Raw genomic sequence first — 17,378 nt, 5'->3', positions numbered from 1 at the left:
ATATTAGTGTATATAGGTAGATTATGATAAAATGCTATGCTATTTCAGAGACATTGTGTGTCTAATTGGAGTTCAATAAAAAACTAAAGCTACTAATGTCAGGAAAAGGTTCTAATAACCTAAGAATTCATGAACACTGACCTGCTTTATGAGCTTCAAAAAAGAGTGATGGAAAAAAAAAACATCAAGTGTAATAGGGTCAATGTTATATAGTGCTTTAGAACAAAAATAATATGTACCAAAGTGTTTTCACAGAAAAATGGCTTGCAGAGCATAGAACACAAAAAGAGAGACTACAGTAAGATGTAACAAAAAACACAGTGCAATGAGTAAAAATAGGTTTCAAGAAAATGTTGTAAGTTTCAGCAGGCGCTTTGGGCAAGGCTATCCCATCTTTGTGCCACCATGGCAAAAGCAGTAACACCATTAAGTTTTAATTAAGACCTAAGGACACTGATTAGAAGGCTTGAGAAGAGGGACTAACCCTAACCCTAACCCTAACCCTAACCCTAACCCAAATGAAAATGGTGGTTTGTCTCTTTTTAATTTGTGCTCTACCGTCTAGCAATCTCTCCTTAGGGTCTAAGTGAAATCACTTAGCCAAGCTCAGGGTGTGGCTTTTGATGCTCTTTTAGAGGAGTCAAGAACTGACTACTTGTGGGCTGAGGCATTAAAGACAAAAATCTACAAAGTTACAAAAGTGCTGTCCAGAAGACATCACTAAATCAAAGGTAAGTACTTTGATGTTTGTTGAGACATTGAAAGATTGAAAGATTGAAGTTAAAAGACTCATATGTCCATTGGCCACAACAGGAAGGGACAATATTAAAATCACCAAGGATTGTTATCCTGTCATGTGGTAGACTTGCTTAATTGTGGGAACTTTTGCTTTATGTTTGTTTATTTCAATTTAAATGTTATCATCAAAATGTGCATCTGGTGAATTAAGTAATTCAGCTTACCTTCAAGATCATCATCACCTAGACCAAGCTCTTCCATTAAGTCTGTCAAAACGAAATGAAATACAATGTTCAAGAAAAACAGATCTTCTTCAATATTATATGATGAAACTTTATAGTAAGATTTCAAAGAACTCCATGAATTATCTAGCATCCAAAATGAGGAGACCCAGAACATGCCAGTTTACCTGTCTTTCTATCTGTATCTCCTTTTAGTTTGCTCAAAACAGAGAGTGGCTCCCGTTTTGTCTTCTCAGTCTGGCAGAGGCGGGAAACATTGTTATTTGATTTCAATCAGTCACCATTTCATTTATTTTCTGTAGCATTCAGTTGCTGAACCTACCTCTTTTTGTGAACCATCATGAACATCTTTGCCACTGGTGTCACTGAGGCCCCTATCAACCTCATTATTGTTCTTTACGGCTGCAAGAGAGGACACACCATATGTTTGGTTGAGCCAACACAGGAAACATTTGCTGGACATGATGGAACGACAATGTGGCACAGCTGAATGAATCTGCATAGCAGTTTGCTTTATGAAGCCTGCAGTGTAAAATGTTTTCCCATGCATTTGAGCTGATGGTTAACAGGCACAAAGATGCATGATTAGACAATGGACAAGCATTTAGTTTTCCCCTGTTCTCATTTCAGTGGGACCCAAGTTCAATATTATCTTAAAACACTAAGAAATGTCATATTCAGTCTTTAAGACTATGTATTTGAAAAAAAAAAAGTTTTTAGGCCACTGAAACACAAGTACGACAGGCAGAACTTGTGACCCTCTTAAAAACCAGCATTGGGAATGTGGGATTCAAGAGTAGAGGTCAGGGAATGTGCTTCATGCATTCTCTTATAGAAATCATGAGATGGCTGGCCCACTGGGATGGTTAACATGCTGTTCCCCAAGCCTTTGAGGCAAGACAAACACTCATACCCACTCCCTCGTTCCCTCTTGGCCTGCCTACACTCCTCCGAGGCTCTAGAACTGCCATCCTATTGCTTCCTTTCCCTCTTAAAAAAGAGGGAACATAAAACAAGTCTACAAAAGAAATGTAACATACTTGTGTAAAGTCTGTTTTGATTGACAGATATCACAGTTCTTTGAATATTCTACAAGTTATTTTAACTGAGAGCACAACAGTTACTATGCATACTATGCATAAACCATTACCCAGACAAAATTAATACATGCGTTACAAAAGGCACAGTATTTTGTGATTGTGATTTAATAAGCAAGTCAAACTGTTTCTGCAGCATGGAATGATGCTTGGAATGATTTTGAAGAAAGCAAAGCTTTAATGGCTATAAAATCCAAAAAAGGACAAATAAATAATTCCAAATAAATGAGAATTACCTTCTTCATTGTCCTCTTCAACAATGGACACTTCTTGAACTTGAACATGAGAGCTTTGATCTCCTTCATGTGGCTTCTTGGGGTTTTCAGAATGAGACTGAAAGAGAATACATACTGAGGATGTGTTTAACACATATGTGATCCTACAAGGTATCCCCTTCTTACGAACAATTTACATCTCTGTGTCAAAGACTTGTATTTGCATTTGTATTTTTGTGCACTCTGTATTTTCCAGACTTATGACATAGCAGTCACAAGGAGAAGATAAGATTCATTTACTGCATCCAAGTGAGGTTTGTGACCAGAATTATAAATGCTTTTAGTCAGCTGTAGACAAAAACACTGTACATTTCAGTGACGTTTCGAAACAGGACTATAACTCATCCTTGACTGTACCTCAGAGTCCCATGAATCCTGCTCTTCCTCTCCCTTCTCCAGACCCAACTCAGAAAGGAAATCTGAGGATGAGATTTCATGTGGATTAAGCTGTTGTTTCCAGTGCACCTGGTTGATGCAGGGTTATGCTATGCTTCATTTGTAATTACAGTAACAGTTGGGGGGACTGTCACCCACAGAGGGTGAAAGAGATGATGAACACAGATTCTTAAACACAGTGTGCACAACTACAAAAAAATAATGTGACACAGGTCGCAAAAACTGCAGATTATGCTGACTGGCTTGTCAGAGTAGTGAGGCGGTATTTTCCATGACATTACCTCACACTTGTACTGGCACTCCATCACACTCATGTATAGTAAGATGGGAATGATTTGAGTGATTTTCAAGTATGCTGCTACTGGTATCTCCATGACCTATCTTCCAGCAATTACAAAAAAAAAAAATAAAATAAAATAAAATAAAATAAAAAAAAATAAAAAAAAATGCATCTCTGGCAAGAGCAGCCAAAATTCTGCACTCAACAATTGTCTAAAACAGACTTGTTAAAAAATAGAAGCTAGCTAAACAATCGAAGTACATGCCAAATACACCAAAGAGGCATGATTGGTCAAAATATTATAAATGAAAAAGTCTGTGTAATATCCCCATTTTCAGTGCTACTACATTGATTGTATTGTTCTTTGTTTTTTTTTTTTTTTGTTTTGTTTTTTTTTTTTTAACAATTTGATTACCACAACATGCATAGTACTTTCATAATGACTTTACCCCTTTCCTTATCTTTGGAGACTTCTCTCTCTGAAACAGGAATGGTGGCAATAAGGGAGTCTCCATCCACTTTGGCCTGATCATTTTCATCTGTGAGGTCTTCTTCTTCCTCTTCTTCCTCCTCATGTGTCTCCTCTTTGGCAACCTCCTCCATTTTGGTGGAATGTTTCTGTGATAAACAGACATATCTAAAATAGAGCTTTGGCAGAACTATAATGTTCACATTAAAGGAATTGCTAAACTATGAATAAGAACATATGAGAACATACAACATATAAAAACACCCTGTTGAATTCCACCACACAAAGCCTGTTTTACCTCTTCATGGTTTCTGAACTGTCGACTTTCCTTGGCCGTGCTCTCTAGCTCAACAGGTGAATCTATATCAACGTCATCAATGTCAGTTTGAGGTAACTCCTCATCAGAGGCCTGATCATAGGTGGACTCATATCGCTGACCAGCAGCAACATCATCTTTAGTGGCTGGACAGGATAATTTTACTTCCTTTACTTGCTCTTCATGAAGGTTGTCTAATGACACTGTTGTCTGGGTAGAGACAGTGACATCTTTATTGCATACTGGAGCATAGGCAGTCAATCTAGGCTCATGTTCATCATCTGATTTGGGATCTTCACACTCGCTTCCATCAAGAGTGTTATCAGAATCCTCTCCAACATCAGGCACTTTGATCACAGCACTGGCAAAATCATACTGCAACTTCTGGTCCTGGCTGTCGGAATCCTCACTATTCTCCTCATCTCTGTTTGGATTCTTTTTCTTATCATCAACCAGCTTTTCTTCTTCCGGGCTGTTATCCTCTGCAGACTCATCAGACTCACACCCATCAATTATTGATACAGGAACCCTCCAACTGTCCTCAGCTCCATCCTCATCAATCTTTTGAGGATAAGAGAGACCTACTTCAGTTTTTTCATTTAACTTCCTTTCCACTGCACTTGTGGGCCTTAACACTGGTGACAGCAAATTTCTTGATGTAGAATGCCTGCTGTTCTTGACTCCACCATGTTCAACATCTTGTGTCCCATCTTGTACATGGGAAACTACAGTGGGTCTATATGTTTGTGATGAACTTTCTGCCTTGTTTTGAATGGGAGACAGAGGCTTTTCTGACTCATCTTCACTGTCATCATCATCCCAGCTCCCATTGTCATTATCTTTCTGATCTAATTTTGCTTCCATTTCTGAAGATTGAGCAACGAACTCAACAGCATCGTTATCTATTATATGGATACTGGTTGTCGTTTCTCCGTCAGGTTCTGGTGACACTGCAGGGGAGGGGTCATTGTTTGACTCTTCCTTGCCATTTTCATCATCTTCTGAAGAGTCATTGGAAAATTGCTGCTCTGCAGCCTTTTTCTTTGATGACACAATATTCATACTAGTAAATAGTGATGGTACTACTTCCAAATCAATAACCTCTCGCATTTCACTTCTGATGGAAGAAGTATCAAATTTTTGGTAATAATTTTGTGAGGAAGAATTCCACGCTGACTTTGACTGATCTACCTTTGAGTTTTTTGAGTGAACAGCGCTTGGTGAAGAGAATTCCAAAGATGATTTTTGATATTTTACCTTTGTTTTAGCTGAGGCGCTTTTTGAGTGAGATATCACCGGTGATGAAGAATCCCATGATGACTCCAGGTTGTCTTCATTTGGTTTTGGTAATGTACTTGTTGAGTGAAGAGCTGTTGCTCCTGGCATTGCTTGAGCTTGAGCAACCTTCTGATTGGGAATGTCTGTGTTGTTTACTTTATCCTCTTCTTTGAGTGAAGCATGGTCGTCACTGTTATCCTCTCCCAGTGAGGAGCCCCATGAAGACCTGCGCTTTGCTACTTTGGAAGTCTCTTCATAGGATGCGCTATTGTTATCATCACCATATTTAGTTTTCAAATTAGTTCCAGAATTTCCCTCTCCAGCATCATCAGGTTCTATATTACTTTGATTGGCAAGGACTGTGCTGCAACCAAATCCCCTATTTTGTGCACCTTCATCACTATCATGATCATCACTGTCATTCCACACTGTATGAACACTGTCTAGTTTAGCACTCCAGGAGTCTATATCTGGGTCATTATCAGCATCATCATCCTTTACATTCTCATTATCAATATCCTTGCTAAGTGAATGAGCTTTTATGCTGTGTTTGGAAGTTTTGGGGCCTGCAGCAGAACCTAAACCTGAAAATGTGTTTTGACCTTCTTTCCCAAGGCTGTCCTCTTCATCAGATAATTTTGATTCTACCCTAATGGCTGACACAAGACAGTCATCCTCTACATCCAGTGTCACTGGCATACGGTTTGATATTTCAGCTGTACTGATGCCAGCATTATCTTGAGTCTCTGTGTTGGTAGCATTCTCTGGAGCCTTCACATTCTTGGCTATACCTACAAAATTAGGGCCAGTTACTTTGGAATAAGACATGTCAGAGCAAGGTACATTTTTAGCATCACCACTGTCAATAATATTCTGGCCACCAGTACCAGAGGGGTTTTGAATAGTTTCAATTCGAGTAGTGTCGGCCAGGACTGAGGCCACAGCATTGTCCTCGCCTGTCTCTTTATATTCTTGCTCTGCTTCATCCTCTTCATCTTCTGCCTCATCTTCCTCTTCACTTTCCTCATCTTCATCTTCATCATCTTCATCATCATCATCCTCCTCCTCCTCTTCATCCTCCTCCTCTTCATTGTCATCATCATCATCATCATCATCATCATCTTCTTCTTCTTCTTCTTCCTCCTCTTCCTCCTCCTCTTCCGCCTCTGGACTTCCCTCTGGAGAGTCTGATCCTGCTTTGCTACTTGAATGATGTTTTGCGGGTTTATTCTTCCCCAGCTTAGCTCCACTGTCTATTTTATTTATGCCATAGGGGAGAAACAAGAAGAAAAGAAAAACACAAAAATGTCACAGAAAACCAACAGCAACAGTTTCAACACATTGTTTACCTTTCTGTAGTTGGAGAGAGGGACAGAAGTCATCTGGGGAGTTTTGGAAAAGGAAGTGGGGAGGGGAGCTACTGGATGCTGTGGAGCTTTGATGGATGGAAAGGCCTTGGGAAGGGATGGAATACTCTGGACGTTATCTTCACTCTCAGGCTCAGACTCTGTGCTGCTCAAGGATCTGCCATGTTGTGCACAAGCTAAAGGGCAGGTAGGGGTAAAAGGTTACTAGCAACAACCACAAACTATAGAGGGATATTATCAAGTGAATAATGTCAATAAAATTACCAGTATCTTCACCCTTATTAAAGGCAATCCGTTTCCTTAGGTTTACCCTCTGTGGTTTCTGAAAAAATAACAACAGAACAAATGAGGCTCCAAATAAATTTCATAAAAAATAATATTTGTAAGAATGAATGAGTAACAATCACCTTTGGGATTAAATCTGATTCATCATCATCTTCTGACGATGGCCAATCATCAGCAGCACTTTTTGAAGCCCTGAGTAGGAAACAAAATGATTTGAGCTAGTAAGACACAAAGCTGTTGACTACATAAGTTTCAGCTATTTAGAAATATTTAGAAATGTGCTCACCGACTTAATGAATCTGACTGAGAGCTGTCCACGGTGTCTGCAACAGAGCAGAGGAAAATGGTGATGTTGGTTGATTTCATCCATATTTGAACCACACAATTCTACAGTATTTCACTTCTTATAACAAAATCAGACACTTCATCAAGACAGGAGATGGTTGACTATACAGCCTTGATAACTGATATCTGATGATTTAAAAAAAAAAAAAAAAAAGTGACAGCTTTGTGCCCTTTGAAGTATCTGAGTCCGGCATATTTCAAATTTACATACAACAAAGATAAGTCCTAAACAATTTGATCTCAAACAACTTGATGTTTACTGAAGTTGCTATCAAAGCTATATATACACATAGCAATACCTCTCCCTGCTTCATTTGCTCCATGCTCTAGATCCAGTCAAGCGGTATTGCATGAGGGGTTAGATGAAATAATCAAGGTCAATAATGGACAGACACAGTAATGATACAGTACTATGTTAGCTGATGATGATGATGATATCTTCATACCATTTGTTCATTATGGTGCAACAAAAATGTATCTGAAAATGTATCTAATCCTACCATCTTTGTCAGTGGCTGGTCCCGCCAGAGAGAAGCCAGCTTCAACATCTTGTGAAGGACTGCCGAATAGTGTTTTTTTCTTCTGTTTATTCAGGGCTTGATGTGTGAGAGAGGGCATGGCGTTCTTCTTGGTACAATGTTCAATGATGAGGTGGGAACAACTGAAAGAGTCATGAGACTGAAAGTGTCATTATTACTCATTTTTCCATTTGTCACCAAGAGAAATTCCTGCACATTTGCTGTAGCCGAGTGCTTCATTAATTATGACCACGATATGCTACAAACCAACAGAGAGGTGGATGCCCTGTGGACAGCAATCCTCAGTGTGAAGCCAAGTGCCATTAGGAGCTGAGCGTACACAGTTTGTGTTGCAACCAAAGACTCAAAGGGTGATTATATTCATTGGTGGCTTCTCTCTGGTTGAAGGTGTGCTATCCAGTAAAATCACTGGGTAGTCTTTAACTGAAACACATGATCACACATAACATTCTGTATAATGTCAGCCCCCCATGGCACATGGTTTGACATCCCTGCTCTAGATAAAAGCAATTGGGCAAGGACAAAAAAACAAACAAACAAAAAAAAAGAAACATAGCTTACGCGTGTTGCCCTTTCATCATTGCATAGTCCTCACATGACCATCCTTTGGTATCCTTTAGGGTAGTGTCTGCATCAAACTGCAAGAGCAGCTGCAAAATATTGATATGTCCATTGTCCGCAGCTATCATCAGTGGGGACCTACAGGTGAAAATAATGACAGCAATGTGATCTAATTTGAACGATTTCATTAAAACAGTTCATTTATCACAACTGTGCCATTGTTTACTAGTGACCTTTGCCCTTGGTCTGTAGAGTTCACATCGGCGCCCTCACTGAGGAGAAACTCAGCCATCTCCACATGGTTCTCACGCACTGCTACAGTCAAGGGTGTGAAACCCTCCTAAAGATTAGATCAAAATCAGTATCACCTTTCAGTGCACAGCCTTCATGAGAACAGCAGCATCTCAATGATAAATGTGATCTTGCATCCAATATCAAATAACACTGTACCATTTTATCATGCTAAAAGCAATAATACCAAGTGCTGCATATCTCAGTGCTTCTGTCTTTGGCTTTTCTCTGTCTCTATTCAAAACTTATAAGCAAACTCTCTGGGCTTTGCTAACATTGCTTGTCTCAACACATATTAGGTGTGCTACTGCATACTGTCCCAATGTGTAGCCTGAGGCCAACCAATAGTGTTGTGGTGGTTAGTCCAGAGATGGTCACCTTGTTCTTGGCATTGATGTTAGCCTCATGTTCCAGGAGCAGCATGGCAGTGGAAATGGCTGGGATGTTTGCAGCCAAATGTAGGGCGGTGTTCTCATTGATGTCCACCAGGTTGGGTTCTGCATGGTTCTCCAGTAGTAAGCTCACACAAGGCTCATGCTGACCCTGCACTGCCTACCATTGTAAACAATAACCATAAGTGTAGGGAAAGGCTCTAAGCAAGATATGTACTAAAAGAAACAGCCAACATTGCTTATCACCTGTGCATTTTATTTTAAAATTATTTCACTGTCTAGAAGTCTCATTACCCAGGATTACCTTCATCAAGGCAGATCTGTTTTGATTGTCGCACAGGTTAAGCTTGGCTTTACTCTCAACGAGGAACTGAACCACTTCAGCATGTCCACTGGCACACGCTATATGCAGTGGCGTTCTGTAACAGGAAAAAGAACGCTAATTTCTCACATGCAAGCATTCTCATTTATACTCCTGTAATGACCAGGTAAGGGGAAAGGCATAATAACATCATTTCAAGTAGCCACAAAATAAAATTTATAATACATTTAGTAATACCTGCTGTTATCTAATACGTTTAGTAATGACTGTCTTTCTAATATTATTATTAGAATAAGCTGAAATTCCAGTCATTGTGGCTACAATTTTAGATTTCCTTGATGCAAATACACAATTAATCTGAATCCAAATTAGAGTGTGTTTAGAATATGCAAGGCTTCATTTTTGAATAAGTCAACAAACACGTGTCACATAAGCATTTCATTTGTTCTGACAAATTCTGCTCCCAAAGATTTTGAATCAGCAAGGCTCTATTAGAGTTCCTAAGGAACAGATGCATCATTGTTGTTTCACTATAACAAGCCATTCTGTTAATTGGCTCAGGCACTCCACTTAAAACCTCTCAAATTACTTCTGCAATGTACAATCAGTAAAAAAATGTAACTAGACCCTGCCTTGAAACCTAAGTAGAAAAAAATAATGAGGTATCATGTATATTTTACTTGCTACCTAAAAGATATATTGAACATATGTACCATATAAGAGAACTCCTGTGCTGTTAATTTTAGCTTTGGCATCTGCAGGTAAGCTGTGTGAATAATGTCCACTGAGATGACTATAATGACCAGAGGCCAATAAAAAAGCACATTTTTCAAGTAGTGGATAAATAAGATAATATATAATAAGAGTGTTTGAGAGGTAAGTTAACAGTGAAATTCTTAACATGGATTGCAATGACAAACAATATCACAGAGGACAATCAATTCAACAAGGGCAACAGGTGCCATTAGTCCCACTCACCTGTTCTCCTTGTCTAGCTGATTGATATCATTCTTCTTAGCAAGCTGCTTCAGCTTCGCCACATCACCCGCTGCGGCAGCCTTGTGAACCTTACCGAGGTCCTTCTCTTTCAGATCATAGCCGGCAGATAACACACTCCGGCTGTCGGGGGTGCCGGAGGGGTTTTTCTTTTTCTTGGTGAAGTTGAATATCTTCTTCATTGTATATAGCAGCACAGCAGAGAGCGACGCCACCGCATTGCTTTTGCACCGTCACTACCTGCTACTCAGCAGCTGCGGGAGGATCACCACAGCCGTCTCTCCCATCCCTAAAAATAAGACGTGCAAAGCGGATTAGATCAATAAAACCGTGATGAGAGTTTTGCTGTCTTGCTTAACATTTCTTTGAGATAACCGGGCGATGCGATAAACCAGATGACAAAAAGGCCAAGTAGTGTCTGACATATCAACCACCTAGATATACATTTGGAAGCACGCGTAGTTTACATATCATTCATTATCTCACTAAACACAACTGACTATTAGCTGTAATGCTAAAGGTAGCGTTCCAGTTAACGATAAGCCCTCATTTCTTAACAATAACGTTACCTTTACTGGAAACCAAGACATAATGTCACTCCATAGCGCAGACGATTTACTGTGAATGCTGACAGTGTTGATCGTAGTATTAGTTTAACAGTAATGTTGGTAGGTATCGTTGAATTTTAACATAATCTGTGCTTAATAGTGTCCGCTGCTCCACGAACGTAGCATAGCTATATCTTGTGCCTTGTTACCATGGCAACTCACTGACTGGTTGGCTAACATAGCCATCTGACGTTATCACATTTAATAACAGCTAAGTGTTGATAGTTTGCTGGATTTACACTATATTTCGTCAAGCATTATCTAACGTAATTGTGTGATGCACACTGGTATCATCGTGTACGAGAAAAAAAAAAGCTATCATAATGATCGTACGTTGCTTAGCGACAATACTTACCTTAAAATTTCAGTGGTATAAGTTACTAAATGGCTCTGTGCTACGCCACCCACGTCGTCACTTCATAAACGATGCAAACCGCCACATTTGAACTGAATTTATGGCAGAGCTGCACCGCGTACCTCGTGTCGCTACCAGTTTGGAAAACACTTGTAGTTTGCGAGACTTAATTCAGCACAGTTACTGGAATATCTTAATTACTATGACAGAACCCATTAGCTAACGTTGTTAGCTGGAGCAAACTTAACTCAGCTAACTTTAAGCTAATTAGCGAATGTTAAATAAGTTACCAGATAGCGGAGATGACAATTATTTAGGTAACAGTTAGCTAACATTAACGAAATGACGAAAGACCTAACGTTGCCACGTATAATGGCATTGCAACGTTAAGCTTCTTAACGTTGCGTGAGCATTCTTTCAAGGGAACGTGTTGCTACTTAAGATAAAGTGAACACTACCATTAAAAGGCAACTGAAACTGAGGGGGATAAAAATCAGAATAACTTGCTGACTGTTGTCTGTTCCACGGGCCAATCGGAAACGAGCTTTTTGAAACAACTCCCTCCACTGCCCAATAGCCGACTTCACTGTACAAGTTTGCTTGGTTTACAGACCATGGAGTCGTTTAATTTCAGGTGTACTGGCACACCTTTGCCACTTGATGGCAATATTTGCCCTTGAAATCATATCAGTATCTTTCTCCATAAAAATGAGCAGTTTTGCAAGATTTAGCAGTTAATACTGGGTTTTCTTCCACCCCGAAGAGAAAATATGGATAATACAAGACAATAATAGTTTATGTACGAGGACTCAAGACAAATGAGTACAATATTACATTTCAGATGTACTGTATTTTACAGTTCCAACAAAATTCTTTCCAGATGTTGATATGGTTGGATAACTTAACTGGTCTGGGCAATGCAGCTATCTGAGACTATCATGGGGGATCAGTGGAAACTTTGCTAATTGCTGTTTAAGAGAGCTGATGCTTTTAAGCACATAAGAAATCAGTGTCTTGCATAAAGACTTTTGGTTGTTTTATTCACAGACCAAAACATGAAAGAGACTCAAGTAAAATTACTTGAGAATGAGTAATAAGTGACTGCGCTAAGCTCTGTGAGTCAGAGAGAGATGCTTTAGACCTGCATTATGTACGAGTAGCCTATTAAACACACACACACACACACACACACACACACACACACACACACCACTTATCATGTATATTTCCATATTTTTCATGAATCATAAATATTCATGTGTGTATGAATATTCATACACACTCTAACTTTGTGTATGCACACTTTCCTCAATTCCCTTTCCATTTTCAGAAAAACATCCTCAATTTAATTCCATTAGAGTTCTGCAAGAAAAAATTGTCCTCCACTTTCAGTTACAGAGCAGCAGTCAGTAAGCATGGTGAATAATCCCCATATAGGCCTTGACACATGAAAGCCTTAACAGTTTGAGCCTTTCACACTTGACATCACAGGGCTCATACTACTGAAGTGTAAATACAGCTTTGTTGATGTAAAATGATTCTCTATTGATCACATTTTGCGGGATTGGTTTGATTGGTTGCAAATGTAACGATGTATTATTTTAATGGGTTATATAATCCCTCCCCAATTTTTGCTCATGTTTTGCAGTTTTTCCACAGATATACCTGTTTTTATCTATATTTCTTTTGGGGAGCTTTTACTTTGGTAACTGTATTTTTGCTGTGTGACCTTTGACATTCCTGTGGTTTTGGCTCTTCTCCTCAGTCAGAGGTAGGCCACACTGACAAGAGGTGACACTACCTGGTTGCTCAGGTATAATCGCATGTTAAAACATGCTAAAACTGCCAAGCTGAAGCACAAATCTTACTTTGCACAGGTCACACTGTTCTTTGTTGTCATAAAGTTTGCCTCAATGTGTATATGTATTTTTTATCATCTACAGCTTTTGTGTAACTTGATAGTTTGCGAATCTCAAGCTTGGCTCGCTGAGCTCGGGGATGGTTTCTTTTTTGTTCTCTGTCTTTACATTAAAGGTGTGCATGTAGAAACCCGGTCATGTGAAGTTGCTGTATTGATATTATTGTGTTTTACACAGCTTTTGAGAGAATAAATCCACCCTGGCTGGCAAGGCAGAAGTTGAACTCGTCTCATTCATCATCATCATCATCCACAAACAGTGTGTAGTTCATAGCAAGACAGTGTCAAGCCAGACCGGCTACACAAATACACTGTTGCCCTGCCGCTCTCTTTAGCTTGTCAAGACCAAATGGAAAACAAGATTGATGTGAAGCATAAACTTTTTATTCACAGCATCACACAAAATAAAAAGAGTTTCAAGATGGTTAAAAAAAAAAAAAAAAAAAAAGCTATGTAAAAATAATTCAAATAATGTAATAAACACAGCATATTACTTATGCTGAAGGGGAAACAAAGGAAAAGCCAGCAAAACTGAAGCTCAGACTGAAGAGCGGGGCCTGTGGGACGCAGGGCTGTGAGTGAGCACAGGAGGAGGACCGAGAGAAGGAGAGTCTGATCTTCCTCACTGTTGTGCTCAAAGTGGCAATGGAACCTGTAGGGGCAGAAGCCAGTAATGCAACGTACGACGTGGCTCTGTCTTATACGTGGGGTGTCTGTCTGGCAGCTCTTCAGTCCAAAGGGGAAAGTGGCACTTGCACCACATTTACACACTTTATTAATGTGACGAGGAAGAGGAGGCAGAAGCTGAGGCGGTGGAGGAGAAGAGGTAGGAGTGGGAGACGGAAGAGGAGTGTAGAGAGGGAGCTGGTGCTCAGTGGAGCGGGGCTGGTGTTGCTTTTGGAGAGCTTCATTTCAGTCCAGAGCCAGGCAAGATTTGCAGCCGTGGAGCTGCTAGTCTCCAGTAAAGTCCTACTGACAGACCGCTGGGCCAAGACGCCTGTGTTTCCTGAGAGAGAGAGAGAGTGAGAGGGAATGCAGTCCTTAAATAAAGAGTGAACAGGTGCACTTCATCAGGTAAATGAGTGTTGACAAAGGGTGAAAACTAGAATCCGTTACTGGGGAGCGGGAAGAAGTGAAGTAAAGGAAGTGAGGTAGGCACTGAGGTGCATTCTGATGAAGTGTGAAAGGCACCACATAGGGTGGAATAGAGAGTGAAAGCACTGAGGTTGTCACACAAACAGGGAGTTGTGGTTTCTTCAGTTCATTATTTCCAAGAAGATCATCAAAAAGGCATGGTTTTACAGTACAGCCATTACCTGTATTGGTGAGGAGTTTTGCTTCTCATGTGACCAGTATGAACTGCAGGCCCAGGCATTGGTGGCCTCTGCTCAGAGACCTCCATCAGGCCACACAGATGGATGATGGTTCTAACAGTGTTTAGGATCTGCTTGCATGTGTATCTGCAGTCATATAACATGCCATACCATGATGGCATCTTCACTCCCCTAGTTGTTCTGCATCCGTCTTCTATTTCAGCTGCCTGTAAGCCTTAGATCTGACATCCAGCAACTGCAGTATCAAAGAAACATCAGAGAATTATAGAGTGAGAACTACTAATACATTAAATATAAGACTTGTGCTTTTCTTGTGTCATTTTATGAACAGACTAAATTGTCATGCCATTGATGTCAATACTGAAAATAAGAAATATATTGCTTGTTGTTTTGATTCTCTACAATCATCTACAAATCCAGTGAAACCTCTCAATTTCACAAGGTCAGCATCAAGCATAATCTTTTATATGAGATGAATAAATTATTAGCTTCAGTGACATAATAGTTAGGTTAAGTTAAGTTAGGTTATATTAGTATAATTCTTTTATAAAACAAAAAAACAAAAAACAAACAAACAAACAAAAAAAAAAACATAAATTTAACTCATTATGGATCAAATTCCTCCACTCTTTCAAGTTCCTCAGTGCCAGACTCTGAAGCCTCTGGGCCACCATTCAGCACTGGTACCAGAAAACCAAGCTAATCATTTTAATTTCACCTCTTTCACACTAATGTTGCTGAACCATCTCATCATGATAAAATAAGAACAATCATCTGTGAGCTGTTTTTATGTCTTCTTCCCTCATTGGTTAAGGTGTTTCTGTCATGGACTCCCTCAAGAGGCACTGATGATCCTCCACATGCTGATGATACCACCTTCAGATGTGAATGATCCTAGTATTTAGTTTCCCCCCAGCTAAATGTTTGACATTACACAGGGCACCACTTCCTTTTACCCTATATATATATACACAACTCACAAAAAGTTAGGGATATTTGGCTTTTGGGTGAAATTTATGGAAAATATAAAAAGTTCACGCTACAGTGATATTATATCATGAAAGTAGGGCATTTAAGTAGAAGCATACACTGGTGATTTCCTCATCTCAAACAATGTCTTGAAACAAAAGCCAACAACAGTGGTGGATATACCACAACAAAAAATGTCAGTGTCAATAACTTGTCATGTGCCCTTGAGCATCAATTACACCTTGACAACGACGTCTCATGCTGTTCACAAGTCGACTTATTGTCTGCTGAGGCATGGCATCCCACTCTTCTTGAAGGGCGGCCCTCAGGACATTGAGGTTCTGGGGTACAGAGCTCCGAGCCTCTACACGGCGACTCAGCTGATACCATAGGTTTTCTATGGGATTCAGGTCTGAGAAAGTGCAGGCCACTCCATTTGAGGTACCCCAGTCTCCAGCAGCCGTTCCCTAATGATACAACCTCGATGAGCTGGAGCATCAAACACCTGAATTTTTCCGTTAAGCTTCTTGTTAGAGAACAGCAACTTGTGCAAAAAGTACTGAAACATTGAACAGTTGGACATGTGCATTCAAAAGTTTACAGAAGGTCACATTAAGTTCACCTGTAAAGGTTATAATGCATTTTAGGTTCATCCTGAAATTTCACCCGAAAGCCAAATATCCCTAACTTTTGTGAGTAGTGTATATATATATCAATTTGACTGTGCCTTGCCTGTCTACAAAAACTTTATTAAAGAGATCACTTCATACAGCATATCAGGTAGCTGAAGCTGTGGCAGCGTATCACACTGTAGTGGGCGGCTTTGTTCAGCACTTTCTGAGTACTGTAGCTTTTAATAAGAGGTCTTAATAGAGCTAAATGTGTGAGCACATCCTAAACCTAGTAAATTTCATAAGACTGGCATAGGATCATAATAGATAATAGACTATACTCAAAGTCTATAATGATAAATGCCACTGCCACCTTCATTTGTTGGAATTTGGAATCATTTGGAATTTGGAATCAATGAGATTAGCATTTAAAATTCAAGCAGCTGTGTACCGTGACTATGTGACAGAAAATTGTAAAGGTGGCAGGTGGTTAAATGATACTATGTTATATGTAATGTGATATGATAGTGATATAATAGTTATTTGATTCTGCAGCAGCTTTGATTATGGCAATGTAGTTCAGTTTCAAAACTGTTCACGCTTTGTAAAGTCATAGGTTGTCTCACTGACATTTTGTGAATTTCCTGCGGGATGAATAAAGTATCTATCTATCTATCTATCTATCATGCTTCCCAACCAATCAATCATCACTTCCTGAAGTCATGGCCCTTTTAATGACACAGCAGCTTACCTTGACAGGTTGCTGCTGCTTTTTTGGGCAGTTACAATTTACTGCTTTAAACCACCTCCTCCCTAACTCTCTGTGTGTAGATCAGTTTTTATGTTCTCTGGGGGATTATGCACATCCCTATGAAATCTATGTATGTGCATCTGTGATTTATGAGATCAAATGTGTGTGTGTGTGTGTGTGTGTGTGTGTGTGTGTGTGTGTGTGTGTGTGTGTGTGCAGCAGACTGAAAGCATTTATCTGTGAAATGACTGTATTGCCTCACTAGAACCTCTTGTCAGAAGCACATTCTTAACAAAGAATTTATTTCTATGACATTATTTGAAGTTCAGACATTTGCTAAGATCAAATTCCTCCTTAAATCTAAGATATTTCAGATAATCCAGATAGATTTGTTGCAAAAGATACAGCATCAGAAACAAACTTCAGCATTATCTTTAACAGCTGTGTTGCAGGTTATCTGTGCAGTGTTATTATTATTATATCCTCCACCTTGGACAAACCTCCAAGGAAACTGTACAATGATATTTGCTGTAACCTTTTATGGCATTAATCTTGACATTTTATGTTGTGGCATGTTATTTATAATGTCAGAGAAATAGGCTTATCTCTACAGTAAATCCCAAATGAATCCGCCTGTACTGTC

At 39.5% G+C, this 17,378-nt stretch overlaps 1 protein-coding gene across 1 annotated transcript in view; it reads right to left on the bottom strand.

The window, feature by feature from the left end:
* The window catches only part of ankrd26 (ankyrin repeat domain containing 26), a 37,015-nt gene extending 25,388 nt beyond the window's left edge, over positions 1-11,627 (bottom strand). Inside the window, exons 1-20 of the mRNA XM_030054751.1 lie at positions 11,153-11,627; positions 10,172-10,478; positions 9,176-9,290; positions 8,858-9,031; positions 8,422-8,528; positions 8,189-8,326; positions 7,589-7,749; positions 7,388-7,414; positions 7,030-7,066; positions 6,866-6,935; positions 6,723-6,780; positions 4,742-6,353; positions 3,796-4,690; positions 3,478-3,646; positions 2,710-2,771; positions 2,314-2,410; positions 1,303-1,382; positions 1,148-1,217; positions 963-1,004; positions 142-153 (exon numbers count right to left, since the gene is read on the bottom strand). Coding sequence (XP_029910611.1) covers positions 142-153; positions 963-1,004; positions 1,148-1,217; positions 1,303-1,382; positions 2,314-2,410; positions 2,710-2,771; positions 3,478-3,646; positions 3,796-4,690; positions 4,742-6,353; positions 6,723-6,780; positions 6,866-6,935; positions 7,030-7,066; positions 7,388-7,414; positions 7,589-7,749; positions 8,189-8,326; positions 8,422-8,528; positions 8,858-9,031; positions 9,176-9,290; positions 10,172-10,371 — 4,126 coding nt within the window. The 5' untranslated portion in view covers positions 10,372-10,478; positions 11,153-11,627. The remainder of the gene's footprint in view (positions 1-141; positions 154-962; positions 1,005-1,147; positions 1,218-1,302; positions 1,383-2,313; positions 2,411-2,709; positions 2,772-3,477; positions 3,647-3,795; positions 4,691-4,741; positions 6,354-6,722; positions 6,781-6,865; positions 6,936-7,029; positions 7,067-7,387; positions 7,415-7,588; positions 7,750-8,188; positions 8,327-8,421; positions 8,529-8,857; positions 9,032-9,175; positions 9,291-10,171; positions 10,479-11,152) is intronic.
* Between the last annotated feature and the right edge of the window lie 5,751 nt (positions 11,628-17,378).

Source organism: Myripristis murdjan, chromosome 6 (assembly GCF_902150065.1).
Source record: "Myripristis murdjan chromosome 6, fMyrMur1.1, whole genome shotgun sequence".
Taxonomy (NCBI): domain Eukaryota; kingdom Metazoa; phylum Chordata; class Actinopteri; order Holocentriformes; family Holocentridae; genus Myripristis; species Myripristis murdjan.
This window is presented reverse-complemented; position numbering and strand designations above follow the sequence as displayed.